Source organism: Oncorhynchus kisutch, unplaced genomic scaffold (genome assembly GCF_002021735.2).
Source record: "Oncorhynchus kisutch isolate 150728-3 unplaced genomic scaffold, Okis_V2 Okis02a-Okis13b_hom, whole genome shotgun sequence".
In the NCBI taxonomy this organism is placed as follows: domain Eukaryota; kingdom Metazoa; phylum Chordata; class Actinopteri; order Salmoniformes; family Salmonidae; genus Oncorhynchus; species Oncorhynchus kisutch.
In genome coordinates, this window is record NW_022261979.1 from 5,258,691 (window position 1) to 5,285,381 (window position 26,691).

General features: G+C 45.3%; 1 protein-coding gene across 2 annotated transcripts in view; it reads right to left on the bottom strand.

The window, feature by feature from the left end:
• Positions 1-51: 51 nt before the first annotated feature.
• LOC109879831 (coiled-coil domain-containing protein 12) overlaps positions 52-26,691 on the bottom strand; it is a 52,422-nt gene continuing 25,782 nt past the window's right edge. For both annotated transcript variants that reach the window (XR_004206621.1, XM_031811791.1), the window contains exons 2-7: positions 8,860-8,936; positions 3,941-4,020; positions 2,242-2,303; positions 2,084-2,118; positions 1,897-1,973; positions 52-566 (exon numbers count right to left, since the gene is read on the bottom strand). Coding sequence is in view for 1 of the 2 variants with exons in the window: in XM_031811791.1 (XP_031667651.1) it covers positions 484-566; positions 1,897-1,973; positions 2,084-2,118; positions 2,242-2,303; positions 3,941-4,020; positions 8,860-8,936 (414 nt within the window). In the remaining variant the exon portion in view is untranslated. The remainder of the gene's footprint in view (positions 567-1,896; positions 1,974-2,083; positions 2,119-2,241; positions 2,304-3,940; positions 4,021-8,859; positions 8,937-26,691) is intronic.

Genomic DNA, 26,691 nt, shown 5'->3' on the forward strand with positions numbered 1-26,691 from the left:
TATTTTATATAATATTTTACAGTCTCAACAGAAAAGGTCACAAGACACAAATGTTAGAAAAATCATTTTACTGGAAAAATATAATTAAAAAGACACATGAATAACAGACGATCCTTACAACAGCTGTATCCAACAGTCCCCAATGATCCTCTAGCTAGCACTACACTGACAAAGTCTGGTCGGACTTTCACACAGGCTCTGCATCCCAAATGGCACCCTACTCCCTATCTAGCACGCTACTTGTCAAAAGTAGTGATCTATATAGGGAATAGGATGTCATTTGTGACGCGTACTAGGACTAGAGTTCAGAGGTCATCAAGATGACACATCTAACTGGCATATTCACACTCCCCAGTAGCTTTAACAGCTACGGAAACCAAAAGCCTCCGATTCCCACAATAAACATTCATCTGAACAGAACAGGAACCGACACATTGGTAGGGTCAGACCCAGGGTCGCGTGGTGTGTCTCTGGATTAAGGGGTCAGTCTGAGTCCCCCTCTGCTGTGACCCCTATGGCTCCTACAGCTCCAGCCAGCTCCTCCTCGCTGCCTTTCAGACGATCACCTGGACACACACACATATCTATACTTCAGAAAAGAGTGTTGCACAAAATACAAACGAGCTGATATTGGCGTAGAGGAGACATAACTGTAGTGCCCAAGCTGCTGTCACCATGTATTCTTCATTGTCTTTAGCTCCTACCATGTTTATCATTTCACAACAAAACACCTGGAACGGCCCATTTTAGACCGTTTACAGCCCCTCCAGACTGAATCTATCCCTTGGTGCTTTCTGATGGAATATGTGGGCCGAAGCCAAATCTATTCTGAGAATGTAGATCACAGGAAGAGTAGAGGAATCACGTCAAGCCTCCCTGAACTCTGGAATCCACAGAGCAATTAGTCTGATACAGTGAGTAACTCCATGTTCAGACCAGTCATATATAGTCTGATACAGTCACTAACTCCATGTTCAGACCAGTCATATATAGTCTGATACAGTCACTAACTCCATGTTCAGACCAGTCATATATAGTCTGATACAGTCAGACCAGTCATATATAGTCTGATACAGTCAGACCAGTCATATATAGTCTGATACAGTCAGACCAGTCATATATAGTCTGATACAGTCACTAACTCCATGTTCAGACCAGTCATATATAGTCTGATACAGTCACTAACTCCATGTTCAGACCAGTCATATATAGTCTGATACAGTCAGACCAGTCATATATAGTCTGATACAGTCAGACCAGTCATATATAGTCTGATACAGTCAGACCAGTCATATATAGTCTGATACAGTCAGACCAGTCATATATAGTCTGATACAGTCACTAACTCCATGTTCAGACCAGTCATATATAGTCTGATACAGTCACTAACTCCATGTTCAGACCAGTCATATATATAGTCTGATACAGTCAGACCAGTCATATATAGTGTGATACAGTCACTAACTCCATGTTCAGACCAGTCATATATAGTCTGATACAGTCAGACCAGTCATATATAGTCTGATACAGTCAGACCAGTCATATATAGTGTGATACAGTCACTAACTCCATGTTCAGACCAGTCATATATAGTCTGATACAGTCAGACCAGTCATATATAGTCTGATACTGTTACTAACTCCATGTTCAGACCAGTCATATATAGTCTGATACAGTCAGACCAGTCATATATAGTCTGATACAGTCAGACCAGTCATATATAGTCTGATACAGTCAGACCAGTCATATATAGTCTGATACAGTCAGACCAGTCATATATAGTCTGATACAGTCAGACCAGTCATATATAGTCTGATACAGTCACTAACTCCATGTTCAGACCAGTCATATCTGGTCCCAGCATAACATCCACTGTATTTAATACAATAAACTCACGGATAAGTTCAGCGATGGCCTTCTGTGTTCTCCTCTCCAGCTTCTCCAGCTTCTTCGCCACGTCTCGTTTCAAATCCCTTCAATCAGAAACAGGATATTAGACCACAACAACAAGGCATACGGAAATTAACCAAGAATTAGACTTTGTTCTACTATGAAGTATAACTTCTTAGTGAAAAAGTCTTACCAGTCAGGCTTCCTGGGGGCTAGGTTGGCCAAATCCTACGGAGGAAATATGATCACATGGTGGAAACTTAACATGAACACTAATCAAAACAGTAGACTATCTACTAACTTATCACAGAGGGCTTTGGATATCTGAACTATTTAAAGATCACTACTTACCACTTCTTCAATGACTGACTCTGGTTTCGCTGCATCTAGCTGCTCCTTCACTTTCTCCTCCACTGGAACAACACAAAGCATGTCTTATGTACAGCTGCATCCTGTAGTAGTTACAGCACCAGTCAAAGGTTTGGACACAGCTACTCATTCAAGGGTTTCTCTTTATTTTTTACTATTTTATACATTGTAGAATAATAGTGAAGACATTAAAACTATGAAATTACACATATGGAATCATGTAGTAACCAAAAAAGTGTTAAACAAATCTAAATATATTTAAAAAATGTTAGGTTCTTCAAAGTAGCCACCTTTTGCCTTGATGACAGCTTTGCATACTCTTGGTATTCTCTCAACCATCTTCACCAGGAATGCTTTTCCAACAGTCTTGAAGGAGTTCCCACATATGCTGAGCACTTGTTGGATGCTTTTCCTTCACTCTGCGGTCCAACTCATCCCAAACCATCTCAATTGGGTTGAGGTCGGGTGATTGTGGAGGTCAGGTCATCTGATGCAGCACTACATCACTCTCTTTCTTGGTCAAATAGCCCTTACACAGCCTAGAGGTGTGTTGGGTCATTGTCCTGTCGAAAAACAAATGATATTCCCCACTAAGCCCAAACCAGATGGGATGGCGTATCGCTGCAGAATGCTGTTGTAGCCATGCTGGTTAAATGTGCCTTGAATTCAAAATAAATCCCAGACAGTGTCACCAACAAAGCACCCCCACACCTCCTCCTCCATGCTTCACGGTGGAAACCACACATGCGGAGATCATCCGTTCACCTACTCTGCGTCTCACAACGACACGGCGGTTGGAACCAAAAATGTCAAATTTGGACTCATCAGACCAAAGGGCAGATTTCCACCGGTCAAACATCCATTGCTCATGTTTCGTGGCCCAAGCAAGTCTCTTCTTATTGTTGTCCTTTAGTACTGGTTTCTTTGCAGCAATTCGACCATGAAGGCCTGATTCACACAGTCTCCTCTGAACACTTAATGTTGAGATGTGTCTGTTACTTGAACTCTGAAACATTTAATTGGGCTGCAATTTCTGAGGCTAGTAACTTATCCTCTGCAGCAGAGGTAACTCTGGGTCTTCCTTTCCTGTGGCGGTCCTCATGAGAGCCAGTTAACTCTAATGAACGTATCCTCTGCAGCAGGTAACTCTGGGTCTTCCTTTCCTGTGACGGTCCTCATGAGAGACAGTTTCATCATAGCACTTGATTGTCATTTCTCTTTGCTTATTTGAGTTGTTCTTGTCATAATATTGACTTGGTCTTTTACCAAATAGGGCCATCTTCTGTATACCACCCAACCTTGTCAAAACACAACTGAATGTCTCAAACACACTAAGAAGGAAAGAAAACCCACAACTTAACAAGGCACACCTGTTAATTGAAACTGGCTCTTCAGTGCCAAGAGTGTTCAAAGCTGTCATCAAGGCAAAGGGTGGCTACTTCGAATAATCTCAAATATAACATATATTTTCATTTGTTTAACACTTTTTTGGTTACTACATGATTCCGTAGGTGTTATTTTAAAGTTTTGTAGTATTCACTATAAATGTACAAATAAAGAAAGATGAGTAGGTGTGTCCAAACTTTTGACTGGTACTGTATGTACTCAACATTTTCACCACAGCAGTGCCTTCCCCAAGCTATTCTCTGGAGATAACTCCTCATCACTTCCGATGTCTCACCTGAAACAGGTTTGGCCTTGGGCACCTGTCTCTCCTTCAGCTCTTCATCCTCTGGGGTGTAGTTCCTCAGCTTCAGCTCTCTACTCAACACAAAACCTGGCTTTAATGCTGTGCATTGCTTTATACCCATAAGCTATACCATAAGCAAGTGTGTGAGAGAGAGAGTATGGTAAAGCACCAGGTGGTGGCAGTGTAGCCACATGTATTAGGTCCTACTGCAGAACCAGCTGAGGAGAGGAGACAGCCTACAGGCCTAAACCACATGTATTAGGTCCTACTACAGAACCAGCTGAGGAGAGGAGACAGTCTACAGGCCTAAACCACATGTATTAGGTCCTACTACGGAACCAGCTGAGGGACCTGAGGAGAGGAGACAGTCTACAGGCCTAAACCACATGTATTAGGTCCTACTGCAGAACCAGCTGAGGAGAGGAGACAGTCTACAGGCCTAAACCAGACACAGCTACAGTTCGTCATCTCTGGAGGTTACTAGACCAGTCAGGGAATAAGGCCTCCCTTTATTCTGCTGAACACATCTCATTAGGATTCTCCATCTGCTCAATGGGTCGGTCTCCAGCACAGCAGATAACAGCTGAGGAGAGAGCTGGTGTCCCACATGCAACGATAGATTCTCATCTATCATCAAGGGCCCTCTTGGTGGAATTCTTAGTGAGCTTGGATGACATCTGTGTAAGATAGACGGTTTGAGCCCAAAGACAGGAGAAAACCTAACCTTCAATGTATGCATCCCAAATCACCCTATTCTCTATATAGGGCCCTGGTCAAGAGTAGTGCACTATATAGGGAATAGTGCACTATTGAGAACACAGCCTGAGAACATGACTTTGAATAGGGATTCCTCCTGAGGGAGTGAACAGTGATCGGAGCATGGATCAGTGTTGAAAGGGGATACCTAGTCATTTGTACAACTGAAATGTGTCTTCTGCATTTAACCCAACCCCTCTGAATCAGAGAGGTGCAGGGGGCTGCCTTAAATCGACATCCACGTCTTCGGCGCCAGGGGAACAGTGGGTTACCTGCCTTGTTCAGGGTCAGAACAACAGATTTGAACCTCGTCAGCTCTGGGATTCGATCCAGCAACCTTTCGGTTACTGGCCCATCGCTCTAACCACTAGTTGAGATATAGGCTATAAGGTAGCTGGAGGAGACAGCAGAGAGTCTGTTGGGGATAAGTCTGGGTGTTGAGATGTTGGCTAGGTTAGCGGGAAGAGACAGCAGAGAGCCTGTTGGGGATAGGTCTGGTTGTTGAGATGTAGGCTAGGTTAGCTGGAGGAGATAGCAGAGAGCCTGTTGGGGATAGGTCTGGGTGTTGAGATATAGGCTAGGTTAGCTGGAGACAGCAGAGAGCCTGTTGGGGATAGGTCTGGGTGTTGAGATGTAGGCTAGGTTAGCTGGAGGAGACAGGGATAGGTCTGGGTGTTGAGATGTAGGCTAGGTTAGCTGGAGACAGCAGAGAGCCTGTTGGGGATAGGTCTGGGTGTTGAGATGTAGGCTAGGTTAGCTGGAGGAGACAGCAGAGAGCCTGTTGGGGATAGGTCTGGGTGTTGAGATGTTGGCTAGGTTAGCGGGAGGAGACAGCAGAGAGTCTGTTGGGGATAGGTCTGGGTGTTGAGATGTAGGCTAGGTTAGCTGGAGGAGACAGCAGAGAGCCTGTTGGGGATAGGTCTGGGTGTTGAGATGTTGGCTAGGTTAGCGGGAGGAGACAGCAGAGAGTCTGTTGGGGATAGGTCTGGGTGTTGAGATGTAGGCTAGGTTAGCTGGAGGAGACAGCAGAGAGCCTGTTGGGGATAGGTCTGGGTGTTGAGATGTTGGCTAGGTTAGCGGGAGGAGACAGCAGAGAGTCTGTTGGGGATAGGTCTGGGTGTTGAGATGTAGGCTAGGTTAGCTGGAGGAGACAGGGATAGGTCTGGGTGTTGAGATGTAGGCTAGGTTAGCTGGAGACAGCAGAGAGCCTGTTGGGGATAGGTCTGGGTGTTGAGATATAGGCTAGGTTAGCTGGAGACAGCAGAGAGTCTGTTGGGGATAGGTCTGGGTGTTGAGATGTAGGCTAGGTTAGCTGGAGGAGACAGCAGAGAGCCTGTTGGGGATAGGTCTGGGTGTTGAGATATAGGCTAGGTTAGCTGGAGACAGCAGAGAGTCTGTTGGGGATAGGTCTGGGTGTTGAGATGTAGGCTAGGTTAGCTGGAGGAGACAGCAGAGAGCCTGTTGGGGGTGAGGCATCTATCAGAGCTAGTAGTCAACCAACAGGCAGGTCAATACTTGTGTGGATCCAGGCTGGAATGCTGACATACTCTGGTCCACCACAGCTCAAAGCAGTCAGCTCAGAGCTACAGTGCATTCGAAATGTATTCAGAGCCCTTGACATTTTCCACATTGTGTTACGTTACAGCTTTATTCACAAATTGATTAAATAATTGTTTTCCCTCATCAACCTACACACAATTCCCCGTAATGAGAAAGCGAAAACAGGTTCGCAAATGTATTAAGAATTAAAAACAGAAATACCTTATGTAAGTATTCAGAACCTTTGCTGTTAAACTCTAAATTGATCTCAGGTGCATCCTGTTTCCATTGATCATCCTCCAGATGTTTCTACAACTTGATTGGAGTCCACCTGTGGTAAATTCAACTGATTGGACATGGAAGGGAACACACGTGTCTTTATAAGGTCCCACAGTTGACAGTGCATGTCAGAGCAAAAACCAAGCCATGAGGTCGATGGAATTGTCCATAGAGCTCCGAGACAGGATTGTGTCGAGGCACAGATCTGGGGAAGGGTACAAAAACATTTCTGCAGCATTGAAGGTCCCCAAGAACACACTGACCTCCATCATTCTTAAAAATTGAAGAAGTTTGGAATCACCAAGACTCTTCCTAGAGCTGGCCGCCTGGCCAAATAGAGCAATCAGGGGAGAAGGGCCTTGGTCAGGGAGGTGACCAAGAACCTGATGGTCACTCTGACAGAGCTCCAGAGTTCCTCTGTGAAGATGGGAGAACCTTCCAGAAGGACAACCATGTCTGCAGCACTCCACCAATCAGGTATTTATGGTAGAGTGACCAGACAGAAGCCACTCCTTAGTAAAAGGCACATGACAGCCCGCTTGGAGTTTGCCAAAAGGCACCTAAAGGACTCTCAGACCATGAGAAACGAGATTGCCTGAATGCCAAGCGTCACTTCTGGAGGAAACCTGGCACCATCCCTACGGTGAAGCATGGTGGTGGCAGTATCATGATGTGGGGATGTTTTTCAGCGGCAGGGACTGGAAGACTAGTCAGGATCGAGGGAAAGATGAACAGAGCAAAGTACAGAGAGATTCTTGATAAAAACCTGCTGGAGAGCACTCAGGACCCCAGACTGGGGCGAAGGTTCACCTTCCAACAGGACAACAAAGGAGTGGCTTGGGGACAAGTCTCTGAATGTTCTTGAGTCGCCCAGCCAGAGACCAGACTTGAACCTGATCGAACATCTCTGGAGAGACCTGAAAATAGCTGTGCAGCGACGCTCCTCATCCAACCTGACAGAGCTTGATAGGATCTGCAGAGAAGAATAGGAGAAACTCCCCAAATACAGGCGTGTTAAGCTTGTAGCATCATATCCAAGAAGACTTGAGGCTGTAATCTCTGCCAAAGGTGCTTCAACAAAGTACTGAGTAAAGGGTCTGAACACTTATGTAAAATGTGATATTTCCATTTTTAATTTTTAAGAAACTTACCAACATTACTACAAACCTGTTTTTGCCTTGTCATTATGGGGTATTGTGTGTTGATAAATTGGTATATTACATTTGTTTAAAAAAAAGCTGTAATGTAATAAAATGTGGAACAAGTCAAGGCAATAAACAGAACGGAACTGTTCACAATCAATCAGCCTACATGAAAGCAACAGGAAGACTTTGAGGACAACCACGTTTGCTGCATCACAACCATCTTGGTCTTTGATACCGCTGTTCTGCAATCTGAGCTCCCATGCAATTTTAATAACTACATGGCTGGTCACAAGATATTGTCTCAGAAGACTAACAGAGGGGTGGAAAAAACATGTTCCAAGTAGCAAAGTGTTTGTAACCAGAGTCCATACCACGGCTGGTACTGTTCCACTCTCTTCAGAAGTACTTCCTGAGTTTGACCCACAAAACAAAACCCAGGCTGCATCCCACACAGCACCCATAGGGATCTTATCAAAAGCAGTGCACTAAATAGGGGATAGTGTGTCATTTGGAACGCAGACGAGGGATTTGCAATGGCCAGCCTGTGAGTGCACTGCCAGCCCAGTGCTGCCTGGACTATCATTAAACATAAACAATGGAAAAAAGCGTCTGTCGTGTGGGAGGGAGGAAGAGATGGCTGCTCTTGTTCCTGCAGCTGAAACACAGAGCCCAGTTAGCTGCAGGATATTTGTGCAGCTATTGTTTAACACAGGACACCTACTCCAACCCAGAGTAAACACAGGACACCTACTCCAACCCAGAGTAAACACAGGACACCTACTCCAACCCAGAGTAAACACAGGACACCTACTCCAACCCAGAGTAAACACAGGACACCTACTCCAACCCAGAGTAAACACAGGACACCTACTCCAACCCAGAGTAAACACTGAACACAGGACACCTACTCCAACCCAGAGTAAACACTGAACACAGGACACCTACTCCAACCCAGAGTAAACACAGGACACCTACTCCAACCCAGAGTAAACACTGAACACAGGCACCTGACTGGGAGGATGAGGTGCATTGGGAGACCTTGGTCTAATTCACTATAGGCACCCATCTGGAACAAAAACTGACTGACTACCTGAAGGACGACCTGAAGGACGACCTGAAGGACGACCTGAACTTGTCCAACATGAAATGCTTGTTTTCATTTTTTTTGAAAAGGACGTAGGAGAAACTAACCTGTGTCGCTCCTCTTCAGCTTCCTCCTCGGCCCGGTCCCTCTTCCTGTCTGGTTCCCCGTCCTCTCCATCTCTCACCTGTCAGGTGACAAATACAAGGCTATTAAAAAGGTGACAAAACACCGGGCTACCGAGGTGACAAAACACCGGGCTACCGAGGTGACAAAACACCAGGCTACCGAGGTGACAAAACACCAGGCTACCGAGGTGACAAAACACCAGGCTACCGAGGTGACAAAACACCGGGCTACCGAGGTGACAAAACACCGGGCTACTGGAGGTGACAAAACACAGGGCTACTGAGGTGACAAACACTGGGTTACTGAGGTGACAAAACACAGGGCTACTGGAGGTGACAAACACTGGGTTACTGAGGTGACAAACACTGGGTTACTGAGGTGACAAAACACAGGGCTACAGTGTGCATTTAGCAGAGCTGTTAGCAGCACCGCTACTAGAATCATGGCCAAATAATTTTAATAAATAATGATGTACTTTTTAGGATGGTCAAATGTTTTCAGTGTAAACTTAAAATCACTCAAACCAGATATAAGGTATGTAGAAAAGATAATGGACCTAATATATACATATATATATATATATATATAAATAATCACACACACTACCATATATACATGTATATTATATGTACACTACCATTCAAAAGTTTGGGGTCACTTAGAAATGTCCTTGTTTTTGAAAGAAAAGTACATTTTTGCCCATTAAAATATCAAATTGATCCGAAATACAGTGTAGACATGGTTAATATTGTAAATGACTATTGTAGCTGGAAACGGCAGATTTTTTAAAATGGAATATCTACATAGGCCCATTATCAGCAACCATCACTCCTGTGTTCCAATGGCACGTTGTGTTAGCTAATTCAAGTCTATCATTTGAGAAGGCTATTTGATCATTAGAAAACATCATTGCAAAAGGGTTAGCAAAGCTGAAAACTGTTGTTCTGATTAAAGAAGCAATAAAACTGTCCTTCTTTAGACTAGTTGAGTATCTGGAGCATCAGCATGTGGGTTTGATTACCGGCTCAAAATGGCCAGAAACAAAGGACTTTCTTCTGAAACTCGTCAGTCTATTCTTGTTCTGAGAAATGAAGGCTATTCCATGTGAGAAATTGCCAAGTAACTGAAGATCTCGTACAACGCTGTGTACTACTCCCTTCACAGAACAGTGCAAACTGTCTCTAACCAGAATAGAAAGAGGAGTGGGAGGCCCCAGTGCACAACTGAGCAAGAGGACAATGGGTCATATGGGTCAATGTGGGTCATATGGGACAATGGGTCATATGATTGAGTGTAGTCTGGCCCAGGAGTGGGAAGGTGAACGGAAAGGCTCTGGAGCAACGAACCGCCCTTGCTGTCTCTGCCTGGCCGGTTCCCCTCTTTCCACTGGGATTCTCTGCCTCTAACCCTATTACAGGGGCTGAGTCACTGGCTTGCTGGGGCTCTCTCATGCCGTCCCTGGAGGGGGTGCGTCACCTGAGTGGGTTGATTCACTGTTGTGGTCATCCTGTCTGGGTTGGCCCCCCCCCCCCCCCCCCCTTGGGTTGTGCCGTGGCGGAGATCTTTGTGGGCTATACTCAGCCTTGTCTCAGGATGGTAGGTTGGTGGTTGAAGATATCCCTCTAGTGGTGTGGGGGCTGTGCTTTGGCAAAGTGGGTGGGGTTATATCCTTCCTGTTTGGCCCTGTCCGGGGGTGTCCTCGGATGGGGCCACAGTGTCTCCTGACCCCTCCTGTCTCAGCCTCCAGTATTTATGCTGCAGTAGTTTATGTGTCGGGGGGCTGGGGTCAGTTTGTTATATCTGGAGTACTTCTCCTGTCCTATTCGGTGTCCTGTGTGAATCTAAGTGTGCGTTCTCTAATTCTCTCCTCTCTTTCTTTCTCTCTCTCAGAGGACCTGAGCCCTAGGACCATGCCCCAGGACTACCTGACATGATGACTCCTTGCTGTCCCCAGTCTACCTGGCCATGCTGCTGCTCCAGTTTCAACTTCCACCTGACTGTGCTGCTGCTCTAGTTTCAACTGTTCTGCCTTATTATTATTCGACCATGCTGGCCATTTATGAACATTGAACATCTTGACCATGTTCTGTTATAATCTCCACCCGGCACAGCCAGAAGAGGACTGGCCACCCCACATAGCCTGGTTCCTCTCTAGGTTTCTTCCTAGGTATTGGCCTTTCTAGGGAGTTTTTCCTAGCCACCGTGCTTCTCCACCTGCATTGCTTGCTGTTTGGGGTTTTAGGCTGGGTTTCTGTACAGCACTTTGAGATATCAGCTGATGTACGAAGGGCTATATAAATAAATTTGATTTGATTTGATTTGACAACTAGATTAGAGTGTCTAGTTTGAGAAACAGACGCCTCACAAGTCCTCAACTGGCAGCTTCATTAAATAGTACCCACAAAACACCAGTCTCAACGTCAACAGTGAAGAGGCGACTCCGGGATGCTGGCCTTCTATGCAGAGTTGCAAAGAAAAAGCCATATCTCAGACTGGCCAATAAAAAGAAAAGATTAAGATGGGCAAAGAACAGACACTGGACAGAGGAAGATTGGACAAATGTGTTATGGACAGACGAATCTAAGTTTGAAGTGTTTGGATCACAAAGAAGAACATTCGTGAGATGCAGAAAAGATGCTGGAGGAGTGCTTGACGCCATCTGTCAAGCATGGTGGAGGCAATGTGATGGTCTGGGGGTGCTTTGGTGGTGGTAAAGTGGGGGATTTGTACGGGGTAAAAGGGATCTTGAAGATGGATTCACTCCATTTTGCAACGCCCTGTAGACAGCACTTAATTGGAGCCAATTTCCTCCTACAACAGGACAATGACCCAAAGCACAACTCCAAACTATGCAATAACCATTAAGGGAAGAAGCAGTCAGCTGGTATTCTGTCTATAATGGAGTGGCCAGCAGTCACCGGATCCCAACCCTACTGAGCTATTGTGGGACCAGCTTGACCGTAGGGTACGTAAGAAGTGCCCATCAAGCCAATCCAACTTGTGGGAGGTGCTTTAGGAAGCACGGGGTGAAATCTCTTCAGATGACTTTAAATTGACAACTAGAATGCCAAAGGTCTGCAAGGCTGTAAGGCTGTAAGGCTGTAAGGCTGTAATTGCTCCAAATGGAGGATTCTTTGACGAAAGCAAAAGTTTGAAGGACACTATTATTTCAATTAAAAACAAAAACATTATTTATAACCTTGTCAACATCTTGACTATATTTCCTATTAATTTTGCAACTAATTCATGTGTTTTCATGGACAAGACAGGAGTTAGTCAAACTAACCAGGCCACAAGACAGGAGTTAGTCAAACTAACCAGGCCACAAGACAGGAGTTAGTCAAACTAACCAGGCCACAAGACAGGAGTTAGTCAAACTAACCAGGCCACAAGGCAGGAGTTAGTCAAACTAACCAGGCCACAAGACAGGAGTTAGTCAAACTAACCAGGCCACAAGACAGGAGTTAGTCAAACTAACCAGGCCACAAGACAGGAGTTAGTCAAACTAACCAGGCCACAAGACAGGAGTTAGTCAAACTAACCAGGCCACAAGACAGGAGTGGTTCCCTGTATGAAAACATGTCACCATAAAACATACACATGTAAACAAAAAAGTAGTGATGTTTTTTTTTTTTTAAATATCAGAATGTTGTTGACCGTGACCCAAGTCACAGAGCATAACAATGAGGACTAGCAGGACTCCTCCCAGTCCTGCGTTTTCCTGGAGAGGCTTCCTGTCCACCAGCTGGAACAATCAAAAAGGACTCATTCTCCAGTACAGTACAACAATCACATGCTGCAGGAATGTCAACAGCCGTTCATCAAGAATAGCCAGGCTGCTGGGACAAGCCCACTACGGGGCTGTCACTGGCTGCCTCAGCCAAACACACTGAAGGACATTCCCTGATTGGGTTGCAAATGGCAACCTATTCAACAGAGCCCCGGTCAAAAGTAGTGCACTATATAGGGCGTAGGGTGCCATTTGGGAGGGAGACCAAGTCTAACGGAAAAAACGGTGGCTTGCTTGACCTTGGAACAAACACATGTAGTGTCATTTGGAGGACGTTTGCTGCAGTAGAACAAAATACCAATGTAAACAAAGGGACTGAGGGTCAAGGAGGAAGCTGTAAAGTGGACTTTGGGTGTGTTGGTCGCACTCAGTAACAGTGGTAGACTACATACAGTGTGTGTGTGTGTAACTGATAAAAGCCTAACTCTTTTAGGCGAGGGGCCTATCCCTAGTAGGGAAACACTGGTGCCGTATTATGTGGCTATAAGTTGAGGACCCATGATGACTAGCTAAATGTCGAGGGGGCATACTGAACAGAGCATCTGCCAGCTAGCTAACTACAAAGAAAAAAAGTGTGATGATATAAAATGCATTGTAGGATACAAATGGGATCATCACACGGAGTTCTCACTACCTAAGAGCTCTATCTTGAATCACTCCTGAGACGCCCTCTAGTTTGGGACCGTATCAACAGCAGCAGAGGAACGCTCAACTGGGTTCTGTTATATGGAGGCGGAGTTGAGTTGATATCTGGTCGCGGATTGGCTAGAACAACATGTAGTCACCATCAGTCAATTGTAGTAAAAAAATGTTCCATTCTGAAAAGGCTTACCTGTTACCTATGTTAGTCCTGTACAACTACAGCCCTGTTGGACCCAATTGAATCTTAGCTTACATAGTACGAGCAACGAGGGAAAAGTGGGTGATTGTATTCGCTACAAGTTTTTATTTAAAGTATGAATTTCATCACCCAGCAGAAGGAATGTGGTTGTACATAGAGACTAACCTATTAGAGACTAACCTATTAGAGACTAACCTATTAGAGACTAACCTATTAGAGACTAACCTATTAGAGACTAACCTATTAGAGACTAACCTATTAGAGACTAACCTATTAGAGACTAACCTATTAGAGACTAACCTATTAGAGACTAACCTATTAGAGACTAACCTATTAGAGACTAACCTATTAGAGACTAACCTATTAGAGACTAACCTATTAGGGACTAACATAGGGACATGTAAGGGTTTTCAGCATTGACACTTATACAAGAATTGACTGATGGTGGCTCAATGTTGTTAAATAAATGTCACATGCCTGGTAAATAACAGATGTAGACTAACAGTGAAATGCTTGGTAAACAACAGGTGTAGACTAACAGTGAAATGCTTGGTAAACAACAGGTGTAGACTAACAGTGAAATGCTGACTCACGGGCCTCCAACAATGTAGAGAGAAAGAATTGAGAAATATTAGAAAAGGAAAACATGTAATAATAAATACACAATGAGTAACAATAACTTGGCTCTATACACAAGGTACCAGTACTGAGTAACAATAACTTGGCTCTATACACAAGGTACCAGTACTGAGTAACGATAACTTGGCTCTATACACAAGGTACCAGTACTGAGTAACAATAACTTGGCTCTATACACAAGGTACCAGTACTGAGTAACAATAACTTGGCTCTATACACAAGGTACCAGTACTGAGTAACGATAACTTGGCTCTATACACAAGGTACCAGTACTGAGTAACAATAACTTGGCTGTATACACAAGGTACCAGTACTGAGTAACAATAACTTGGCTCTATACACAAGGTACCAGTACTGAGTAACAATAACTTGGCTGTATACACAAGGTACCAGTACTGAGTAACGATAACTTGGCTCTATACACAAGGTACCAGTACTGAGTAACAATAACTTGGCTCTATACACAAGGTACCAGTACTGAGTAACAATAACTTGGCTGTATACACAAGGTACCAGTACTGAGTAACAATAACTTGGCTCTATACACAAGGTACCAGTACTGAGTAACAATAACTTGGCTCTATACACAAGGTACCAGTACTGAGTAACAATAACTTGGCTCTATACACAAGGTACCAGTACTGAGTAACAATAACTTGGCTCTATACACAAGGTACCAGTACTGAGTAACGATAACTTGGCTCTATACACAAGGTACCAGTACTGAGTAACAATAACTTGGCTCTATACACAAGGTACCAGTACTGAGTAACAATAACTTGGCTCTATACACAAGGTACCAGTACTGAGTAACGATAACTTGGCTCTATACACAAGGTACCAGTACTGAGTAACAATAACTTGGCTCTATACACAAGGTACCAGTACTGAGTAACGATAACTTGGCTCTATACACAAGGTACCAGTACTGAGTAACAATAACTTGGCTCTATACACAAGGTACCAGTACTGAGTAACGATAACTTGGCTCTATACACAAGGTACCAGTACTGAGTAACGATAACTTGGCTCTATACACAAGGTACCAGTACTGAGTAACAATAACTTGGCTCTATACACAAGGTACAAGTACTGAGTAACAATAACTTGGCTCTATACACAAGGTACCAGTACTGAGTAACAATAACTTGGCTCTATACACAAGGTACCAGTACTGAGTAACAATAACTTGGCTCTATACACAAGGTACCAGTACTGAGTAACGATAACTTGGCTCTATACACAAGGTACCAGTACTGAGTAACAATAACTTGGCTCTATACACAAGGTACCAGTACTGAGTAACAATAACTTGGCTCTATACACAAGGTACCAGTACTGAGTAACGATAACTTGGCTCTATACACAAGGTACCAGTACTGAGTAACGATAACTTGGCTCTATACACAAGGTACCAGTACTGAGTAACAATAACTTGGCTCTATACACAAGGTACAAGTACTGAGTAACAATAACTTGGCTCTATACACAAGGTACCAGTACTGAGTAACAATAACTTGGCTCTATACACAAGGTACCAGTACTGAGTAACAATAACTTGGCTCTATACACAAGGTACCAGTACTGAGTAACGATAACTTGGCTCTATACACAAGGTACCAGTACTGAGTAACAATAACTTGGCTCTATACACAAGGTACCAGTACTGAGTAACAATAACTTGGCTCTATACACAAGGTACCAGTACTGAGTAACAATAACTTGGCTCTATACACAAGGTACCAGTACTGAGTAACAATAACTTGGCTCTATACACAAGGTACCAGTACTGAGTAACAATAACTTGGCTCTATACACAAGGTACCAGTACTGAGTAACAATAACTTGGCTCTATACACAAGGTACCAGTACTGAGTAACAATAACTTGGCTCTATACACAAGGTACCAGTACTGAGTAACGATAACTTGGCTCTATACACAAGGTACCAGTACTGAGTAACAATAACTTGGCTCTATACACAAGGTACCAGTACTGAGTAACGATAACTTGGCTCTATACACAAGGTACCAGTACTGAGTAACGATAACTTGGCTCTATACACAAGGTACCAGTACTGAGTAACGATAACTTGGCTCTATACACAAGGTACCAGTACTGAGTAACAATAACTTGGCTCTATACACAAGGTACCAGTACTGAGTAACAATAACTTGGCTCTATACACAAGGTACCAGTACTGAGTAACAATAACTTGGCTCTATACACAAGGTACCAGTACTGAGTAACGATAACTTGGCTCTATACACAAGGTACCAGTACTGAGTAACGATAACTTGGCTCTATACACAAGGTACCAGTACTGAGTAACGATAACTTGGCTCTATACACAAGGTACCAGTACTGAGTAACGATAACTTGGCTCTATACACAAGGTACCAGTACTGAGTAACGATAACTTGGCTCTATACACAAGGTACCAGTACTGAGTAACGATAACTTGGCTCTATACACAAGGTACCAGTACTGAGTAACGATAACATGGCTCTATACACAAGGTACCAGTACTGAGTAACAATAACTTGGCTCTATACACAAGGTACCAGTACTGAGTAACGATAACTTGGCTCTATACACAAGGTACCAGTACTGAGTAACAATAACTTGGCTCTATACACAAGGTACAAGTACCTAATCCATTTGCAGGGGTACGAGGTAACTGAGATAGAAATGTACATATAACTAGGAATAAAGTGACAAACAGTAGCAGCAGTGTTTACCTTTATTTAACTAGGCAAGTCAGTTAAGAACAAATTCTTATTTTCAATGACGGCCTAGGAACAGTGGGTTAACTGGCCTAGGAACAGTGGGTTAACTGGCCTAGGAACAGTGGGTTGACTGCCTTGTTCAGGAACGACATATTTGTACCTTGTCAGCTCGGGGATTCGATCTTGCAACCTTTCGGTTACTAGTCCAATGCTCTAACCACTAAGCTACGCTGCCGACCCCATGAGTCAAAAAGGTTAGTGCAAAAAAGGGTCAATGGAGATCGTTAAATATTTAACTAAATAGCAACCCGGACTAAGTATTTAGAAGTTTTATGGCTTGGGGGGGGGTAGAAGCTGTTCAGGGTCCTGTTGTTTACAGACATATTCAATCTCTCCCTATCCCAGTCTGTTGTCCCTACATGCTTCAAGATGTCCACCATTGTTCCTGTACACAAGAAAGCAAAGAGGTGACTGAACTAAATGACTATCACCCCATAGCACTCACTTCTGTCATCATGAAGTGCTTTGAGAGACTAGTTAAGGACCATATCACTATCTTATCTGACACCCTAGACCCACTTCCGTTTGCTTACCAGCCAAATAATCTACAGACAATGCCATCGCACTGCCCTATCCCATCTGGACAAGAGGAATACCTATGTCAGACCGCTCATTGGCTATAGCTCAGCCTTCAACATCATAGTACCCTTTAATGATTGTAAGCAAGGGAGCTCTGAGTATCTGTCATTGACGTCATTTCCGGTCACAACTTGCAGGCTTGTTTTCGAGTTGCTGTGCGTTTTGTTGCTAACCTGTTTTGCTACCTGACAACTTTACGGTTTTCACTTTTTAATTACCGTTCATATATTTATTTATTTTTTCCTCAACTTTTTCACTCCGGACGCTTTATCTGGACACGATTCGTCAGGACCTCCAACAGCCGAAGCTAAGTAGTAACATTAACATGATGACTTCTAATTGCAGCCGCTGTACTCGGCTTACGGCGAGGATAGCTGTGCTGCAAGCCCAGCTTCAGACGCAATCGTTAGGCAAGGGTAATTTCAGTGTAGGAAAGGATGAAATAGCGTCTGTGGCACCAGTAAGTACAGATAGTAGTGTAAATCCCCTGGCACAGTCCCCGCAGCCAGACAACTTTCTCACGGTTTCTGGAAGGAAATGCTGTAGGAACGCTCAACCGGTGTCGCTCATTCAGCCGACAGAAACTTTCAACCGGTTTTCCCCATTAAGCAGCGGGTCGGAGTCAGAGGCCGATTCTTCTCTGGTCTCTACTCCTCCCGTTACGGGGTCTGAGACGCCGAAGCTTCCCACCATTAGCTCTGACAAATTGAAAACTCTAGTCATTGGCGACTCCATTACCCGCAGTATTAGACTTAAAGCGAATCATCCAGCGATCATACACTGTTTACCCGGGGGCAGGGCTACCGACGTTAAGGCTAATCTGAAGATGGTGCTGGCTAAAGCTAAAACTGGCGAGTGTAGAGAGTATAGAGATATTGTTATCCACGTCGGCACCAACGATGTTAGGATGAAACAGTCAGAAATCACTAAGCGCAACATAGCTTCTGCGTGCATATCAGCTAGAAAGATGTGTCGGCATCGAGTAATTGTCTCTGGCCCCCTCCCAGTTAGGGGGAGTGATGAGCTCTACAGCAGAGTCTCACAACTCAATCGCTGGTTGAAAACTGTTTTCTGCCCCTCCCAAAAGTTAGAATTTGTAGATAATTGGCCCTCTTTCTGGGACTCACCCACAAACAGGACCAAGCCTGACCTGCTGAGGAGTGACGGACTCCATCCTAGCTGGAGGGGTGCTCTCATCTTATCTACCAACATAGACAGGGCTCTAACTCCTCTAGCTCCACAATGAAATAGGGTGCAGGCCAGGCAGCAGGCTGTTAGCCAGCCTGCCAGCATAGTGGAGTCTGCCATTAGCACAGTCAGTGTAGTCAGCTCAGCTATCACCATTGAGACCGTGTCTGTGCCTCGACCTAGGTTGGGCAAAACTAAACATGGCGGTGTTCGCCTTAGCAATCTCACTAGGATAAAGACCACCTCCATTCCTGTCATTACTGAAAGAGATCATGATACCTCACATCTCAAAATAGGGCTACTTAATGTTAGATCCCTTACTTCAAAGGCAATTATAGTCAATGAACTAATCACTGATCATAATCTTGATGTGATTGGCCTGACTGAAACATGGCTTAAGCCTGATGAATTTACTGTTTTAAATGAGGCCTCACCTCCTGGCTACACTAGTGACCATATCCCCCGTGCATCCCGCAAAGGCGGAGGTGTTGCTAACATTTACGATAGCAAATTTCAATTTACAAAAAAAAAAATGACATTTTCGTCTTTTGAGCTTCTAGTCATGAAATCTATGCAGCCTACTCAATCACTTTTTATAGCTACTGTTTACAGGCCTCCTGGGCCATATACAGCGTTTCTCACTGAGTTCCCTGAATTCCTATCGGACCTTGTAGTCATAGCAGATAATATTCTAATCTTTGGTGACTTTAATATTCACATGGAAAAGTCCACAGACCCACTCCAAAAGGCTTTCAGAGCCATCATCGACTCAGTGGGTTTTGTCCAACATGTCTCTGGACCCACTCACTGTCACAGTCATACGCTGGACCTAGTTTTGTCCCATGGAATAAATGTGGTGGATCTTAATGTTTTTCCTCATAATCCTGGACTATCGGACCACCATTTTATTACGTTTGCAATTGCAACAAATAATCTGCTTAGACCCCAACCAAGGAACATCAAAAGTCGTGCTATAAATTCACAGACAACAAAGATTCCTTGATGCCCTTCCAGACTCCCTCTGCCTACCCAAGGACGCCAGAGGACAAAAATCAGTTAACCACCTAACTGAGGATCTCAATCTAACCTTGCGCAATACCCTAGATGCAGTTGCACCCCTAAAAACAAAAAAAATGTCTCATAAGAAACTAGCTCCCTGGTACACAGAAAATACCCGAGCTCTGAAGCAAGCTTCCAGAAAATTGGAACGGAAATGGCGCCACACCAAACTGGAAGTCTTCCGACTAGCTTGGAAGGACGGTACCGTGCAGTACCGTAGAGCCCTTACTGCTGCTCGATCATCCTATTTTTCTAACTTAATTGAGGAAAATAAGAACAATCCGAAATTCCTTTTTAATACTGTCGCAAAGCTAACTAAAAAGCAGCATTCCCCAAGAGAGGATGACTTTCACTTTAGCAGTGATAAATTCATGAACTTCTTTGAGGAAAAGATTATGATTATTAGAAAGCAAATTACGGACTCCTCTTTAAACCTGCGTATTCCTCCAAACCTCAGTTGTCCTGAGTCTGCACAACTCTGCCAGGACCTAGGATCAAGAGAGACGCTCAAGTGTTTTAGTACTATATCTCTTGACACAATGATGAAAATAATCATGGCCTCTAAACCTTCAAGCTGCATACTGGACCCTATTCCAACTAAACTACTGAAAGAGCTGCTTCCTGTGCTTGGCCCTCCTATGTTGAACATAATAAACGGCTCTCTATCCACTGGATGTGTACCAAACTCACTAAAAGTGGCAGTAATAAAGCCTCTCTTGAAAAAGCCAAACCTTGACCCAGAAAATATAAAAAACTATCGGCCTATATCGAATCTTCCATTCCTCTCAAAAATTTTAGAGAAGGCTGTTGCGCAGCAACTCACTGCCTTCCTGAAGACAAACAATGTATACGAAATGCTTCAGTCTGGTTTTAGACCCCATCATAGCACTGAGACGGCACTTGTGAAGGTGGTAAATGACATTTTAATGGCATCGGACCGAGGCTCTGCACCTGTCCTCGTGCTCCTAGACCTTAGTGCTGCTTTTGATACCATCGATCACCACATTCTTTTGGAGAGATTGGAAACCCAAATTGGTCTACACGGACATGTTCTGGCCTGGTTTAGATCTTATCTGTCGGAAAGATATCAGTTTGTCTCTGTGAATGGTTTGTCCTCTGACAAATCAACTGTACATTTCGGTGTTCCTCAAGGTTCCGTTTTAGGACCACTATTGTTTTCACTATATATTTTACCTCTTGGGGATGTTATTCGAAAACATAATGTAAACTTTCACTGCTATGCGGATGACACACAGCTGTACATTTCAATGAAACATGGTGAAGCCCCAAAATTGCCCTCGCTAGAAGCATGTGTTTCAGACATAAGGAAGTGGATGGCTGCAAACTTTCTACTATTAAACTCGGACAAAACAGAGATGCTTGTTCTAGGTCCCAAGAAACAAAGAGATCTTCTGTTGAATCTGACAATTAATCTTAATGGTTGTACAGTCGTCTCAAATAAAACTGTGAAGGACCTCGGCGTTACTCTGGACCCTGATCTCTCTTTTGAAGAACATATCAAGACCATTTCGAGGACAGCTTTTTTCCATCTACGTAACATTGCAAAAATCAGAAACTTTCTGTCCAAAAATGATGCAGAAAAATTAATCCATGCTTTTGTCACTTCTAGGTTAGACTACTGCAATGCTCTATTTTCCGGCTACCCGGATAAAGCACTAAATAAACTTCAGTTAGTGCTAAATACGGCTGCTAGAATCCTGACTAGAACCAAAAAATTTGATCATATTACTCCAGTGCTAGCCTCTCTACACTGGCTTCCTGTCAAAGCAAGGGCTGATTTCAAGGTTTTACTGCTAACCTACAAAGCATTACATGGGCTTGCTCCTACCTATCTCTCTGATTTGGTCCTGCCGTACATACCTATACGTACGCTACGGTCACAAGACGCAGGCCTCCTAATTGTCCCTAGAATTTCTAAGCAAACAGCTGGAGGCAGGGCTTTCTCCTATAGAGCTCCATTTTTATGGAACGGTCTGCCTACCCATGTCAGAGACGCAGACTCGGTCTCAACCTTTAAGTCTTTACTGAAGACTCATCTCTTCAGTGGGTCATATGATTGAGTGTAGTCTGGCCCAGGAGTGGGAAGGTGAACGGAAAGGCTCTGGAGCAACGAACCGCCCTTGCTGTCTCTGCCTGGCCGGTTCCCCTCTTTCCACTGGGATTCTCTGCCTCTAACCCTATTACAGGGGCTGAGTCACTGGCTTGCTGGGGCTCTCTCATGCCGTCCCTGGAGGGGGTGCGTCACCTGAGTGGGTTGATTCACTGTTGTGGTCATCCTGTCTGGGTTGGCGCCCCCCCCCCCCCTTGGGTTGTGCCGTGGCGGAGATCTTTGTGGGCTATACTCAGCCTTGTCTCAGGATGGTAAGTTGGTGGTTGAAGATATCCCTCTAGTGGTGTGGGGGCTGTGCTTTGGCAAAGTGGGTGGGGTTATATCCTTCCTGTTTGGCCCTGTCCGGGGGTGTCCTCGGATGGGGCCACAGTGTCTCCTGACCCCTCCTGTCTCAGCCTCCAGTATTTATGCTGCAGTAGTTTATGTGTCGGGGGGCTGGGGTCAGTTTGTTATATCTGGAGTACTTCTCCTGTCCTATTCGGTGTCCTGTGTGAATCTAAGTGTGCGTTCTCTAATTCTCTCCTTCTCTCTTTCTTTCTCTCTCTCGGAGGACCTGAGCCCTAGGACCATGCCCCAGGACTACCTGACATGATGACTCCTTGCTGTCCCCAGTCCACCTGGCCATGCTGCTGTTCCAGTTTCAACTGACCTGAGCCCTAGGACCATGCCCCAGGACTACCTGACATGATGACTCCTTGCTGTCCCCAGTCTACCTGGCCATGCTGCTGCTCCAGTTTCAACTTCCACCTGACTGTGCTGCTGCTCTAGTTTCAACTGTTCTGCCTTATTATTATTCGACCATGCTGGTCATTTATGAACATTGAACATCTTGACCATGTTCTGTTATAATCTCCACCCGGCACAGCCAGAAGAGGACTGGCCACCCCACATAGCCTGGTTCCTCTCTAGGTTTCTTCCTAGGTATTGGCCTTTCTAGGGAGTTTTTCCTAGCCACCGTGCTTCTCCACCTGCATTGCTTGCTGTTTGGGGTTTTAGGCTGGGTTTCTGTACAGCACTTTGAGATATCAGCTGATGTACGAAGGGCTATATAAATAAATTTGATTTGATTTGATTTAAGCTCATCATTAAGCCCGGGCCCTGGGTCTGATCACGGCCCTGTGCAACTGGTTCTTGGCCAACCCCCAGGTGGTGAAGGTAGGAAACACCTCCACTTCACTGATCCTTAACACAGGGGCCCCACAAGGGTGCGTACTCAGCCCCCTCCTGTACTACCTGTTCACCCATTACTGCGTGGCCATGCACGCCTCCAACTCAATCATCAAGTTTGCAGACGTCAACAGTAGTAGGCCTGCCCGCCTACAGGGAGGAAGTGAGGACCCTGGCGGGGTGGTGCCAAGATAATATAACCACTCCCTCAAGAAAACGAAGGAACTGATCACAGACTTCAGGAAACAGCAGAGGTGCACGCCCCTATCCATATCGACTGGACCGCAGTGGAGAAGGTGGAAAGCTTCAAGTTCCTTGGCTTCAAGTTGCTTAACTTGGGGCGGCAGGTAGCCTAGTGATTAGAGCGTTGTACTAGTAACTGAAAAGTTGCTGACGAGGTAAAAGTCTGTCGTTCTGCCCCTGAACAAGGCAGTTAACCCACTGTTCCTAGGCCAGTTAACCCACTGTTCCTAGGCCAGTTAACCCACTGTTCATAGGCCAGTTAACCCACTGTTCATAGGCCAGTTAACCCACTGTTCATAGGCCAGTTAACCCACTGTTCATAGGCCAGTTAACCCACTGTTCCTAGGCCAGTTAACCCACTGTTCATAGGCCAGTTAACCCACTGTTCCTAGGCCAGTTAACCCACTGTTCATAGGCCAGTTAACCCACTGTTCATAGGCCAGTTAACCCACTGTTCATAGGCCAGTTAACCCACTGTTCATAGGCCAGTTAACCCACTGTTCATAGGCCAGTTAACCCACTGTTCATAGGCCAGTTAACCCACTGTTCATAGGCCAGTTAACCCACTGTTCATAGGCCAGTTAACCCACTGTTCATAGGCCAGTTAACCCACTGTTCATAGGCCAGTTAACCCACTGTTCATAGGCCAGTTAACCCACTGTTCATAGGCCAGTTAACCCACTGTTCATAGGCCAGTTAACCCACTGTTCATAGGCCAGTTAACCCACTGTTCATAGGCCAGTTAACCCACTGTTCATAGGCCAGTTAACCCACTGTTCATAGGCCAGTTAACCCACTGTTCATAGGCCAGTTAACCCACTGTTCATAGGCCAGTTAACCCACTGTTCATAGGCCAGTTAACCCACTGTTCATAGGCCAGTTAACCCACTGTTCATAGGCCAGTTAACCCACTGTTCATAGGCCAGTTAACCCACTGTTCATAGGCCAGTTAACTCACTGTTCATAGGCCAGTTAACCCACTGTTCATAGGCCGTCATTGAAAATAAGGATTTGTTCTTAACTGACTTGATAAATAAGATTTTTTTTAAATAACAATAAAAATACATCACTGACCATCTGAAATGGTCATTTAGACAGGTGGTCCACCCATGTAGACAGCAGCGCTGTGTGCTTACTAAGGGGCGATAGTCATTTAGACAGGTGGTCCACCCATGCAGACAGCAGCGCTGTGTGCTTACTAAGGGGCGATAGTCATTTAGACAGGTGGTCCACCCATGTAGACAGCAGCGCTGTGTGCTTACTAAGGGGCGATAGTCATTTAGACAGGTGGTCCACCCATGTAGACAGCAGCGCTGTGTGCTTACTAAGGGGCGATAGTCATTTAGACAGGTTGTCCACCCATGCAGACAGCAGCGCTGTGTGCTTACTAAGGGGCGATAGTCATTTAGACAGGTTGTCCACCCATGCAGACAGCAGCGCTGTGTGCTTACTAAGGGGCGATAGTCATTTAGACAGGTTGTCCACCCATGTAGACAGCAGCGCTGTGTGCTTACTAAGGGGCGATAGTCATTTAGACAGGTTGTCCACCCATGTAGACAGCAGCGCTGTGTGCTTACTAAGGGGCGATAGTCATTTAGACAGGTGGTCCACCCATGCAGACAGCAGCGCTGTGTGCTTACTAAGGGGCGATAGTCATTTAGACAGGTGGTCCACCCATGCAGACAGCAGCGCTGTGTGCTTACTAAGGGGCGATAGTCATTTAGACAGGTGGTCCACCCATGTAGACAGCAGCGCTGTGTGCTTACTAAGGGGCGATAGTCATTTAGACAGGTGGTCCACCCATGCAGACAGCAGCGCTGTGTGCTTACTAAGGGGCGATAGTCATTTAGACAGGTGGTCCACCCATGCAGACAGCAGCGCTGTGTGCTTACTAAGGGGCGATAGTCATTTAGACAGGTTGTCCACCCATGTAGACAGCAGCGCTGTGTGCTTACTAAGGGGCGATAGTCATTTAGACAGGTTGTCCACCCATGTAGACAGCAGCGCTGTGTGCTTACTAAGGGGCGATAGTCATTTAGACAGGTGGTCCACCCATGTAGACAGCAGCGCTGTGTGCTTACTAAGGGGCGATAGTCATTTAGACAGGTTGTCCACCCATGTAGACAGCAGCGCTGTGTGCTTACTAAGGGGCGATAGTCATTTAGACAGGTTGTCCACCCATGTAGACAGCAGCGCTGTGTGCTTACTAAGGGGCGATAGTCATTTAGACAGGTGGTCCACCCATGCAGACAGCAGCGCTGTGTGCTTACTAAGGAGCGATAGTCATTTAGACAGGTTGTCCACCCATGCAGACAGCAGCGCTGTGTGCTTACTAAGGGGCGATAGTCATTTAGACAGGTGGTCCACCCATGTAGACAGCAGCGCTGTGTGCTTACTAAGGGGCGATAGTCATTTAGACAGGTGGTCCACCCATGCAGACAGCAGCGCTGTGTGCTTACTAAGGGGCGATAGTCATTTAGACAGGTGGTCCACCCATGTAGACAGCAGCGCTGTGTGCTTACTAAGGGGCGATAGTCATTTAGACAGGTTGTCCACCCATGTAGACAGCAGCGCTGTGTGCTTACTAAGGGGCGATAGTCATTTAGACAGGTGGTCCACCCATGCAGACAGCAGCGCTGTGTGCTTACTAAGGGGCGATAGTCATTTAGACAGGTGGTCCACCCATGTAGACAGCAGCGCTGTGTGCTTACTAAGGGGCGATAGTCATTTAGACAGGTTGTCCACCCATGTAGACAGCAGCGCTGTGTGCTTACTAAGGGGCGATAGTCATTTAGACAGGTGGTCCACCCATGTAGACAGCAGCGCTGTGTGCTTACTAAGGGGCGATAGTCATTTAGACAGGTTGTCCACCCATGTAGACAGCAGCGCTGTGTGCTTACTAAGGGGCGATAGTCATTTAGACAGGTTGTCCACCCATGTAGACAGCAGCGCTGTGTGCTTACTAAGGGGCGATAGTCATTTAGACAGGTGGTCCACCCATGTAGACAGCAGCGCTGTGTGCTTACTAAGGGGCGATAGTCATTTAGACAGGTGGTCCACCCATGTAGACAGCAGCGCTGTGTGCTTACTAAGGGGCGATAGTCATTTAGACAGGTTGTCCACCCATGTAGACAGCAGCGCTGTGTGCTTACTAAGGGGCGATAGTCATTTAGACAGGTGGTCCACCCATGTAGACAGCAGCGCTGTGTGCTTACTAAGGGGCGATAGTCATTTAGACAGGTTGTCCACCCATGTAGACAGCAGCGCTGTGTGCTTACTAAGGGGCGATAGTCATTTAGACAGGTTGTCCACCCATGTAGACAGCAGCGCTGTGTGCTTACTAAGGGGCGATAGTCATTTAGACAGGTGGTCCACCCATGTAGACAGC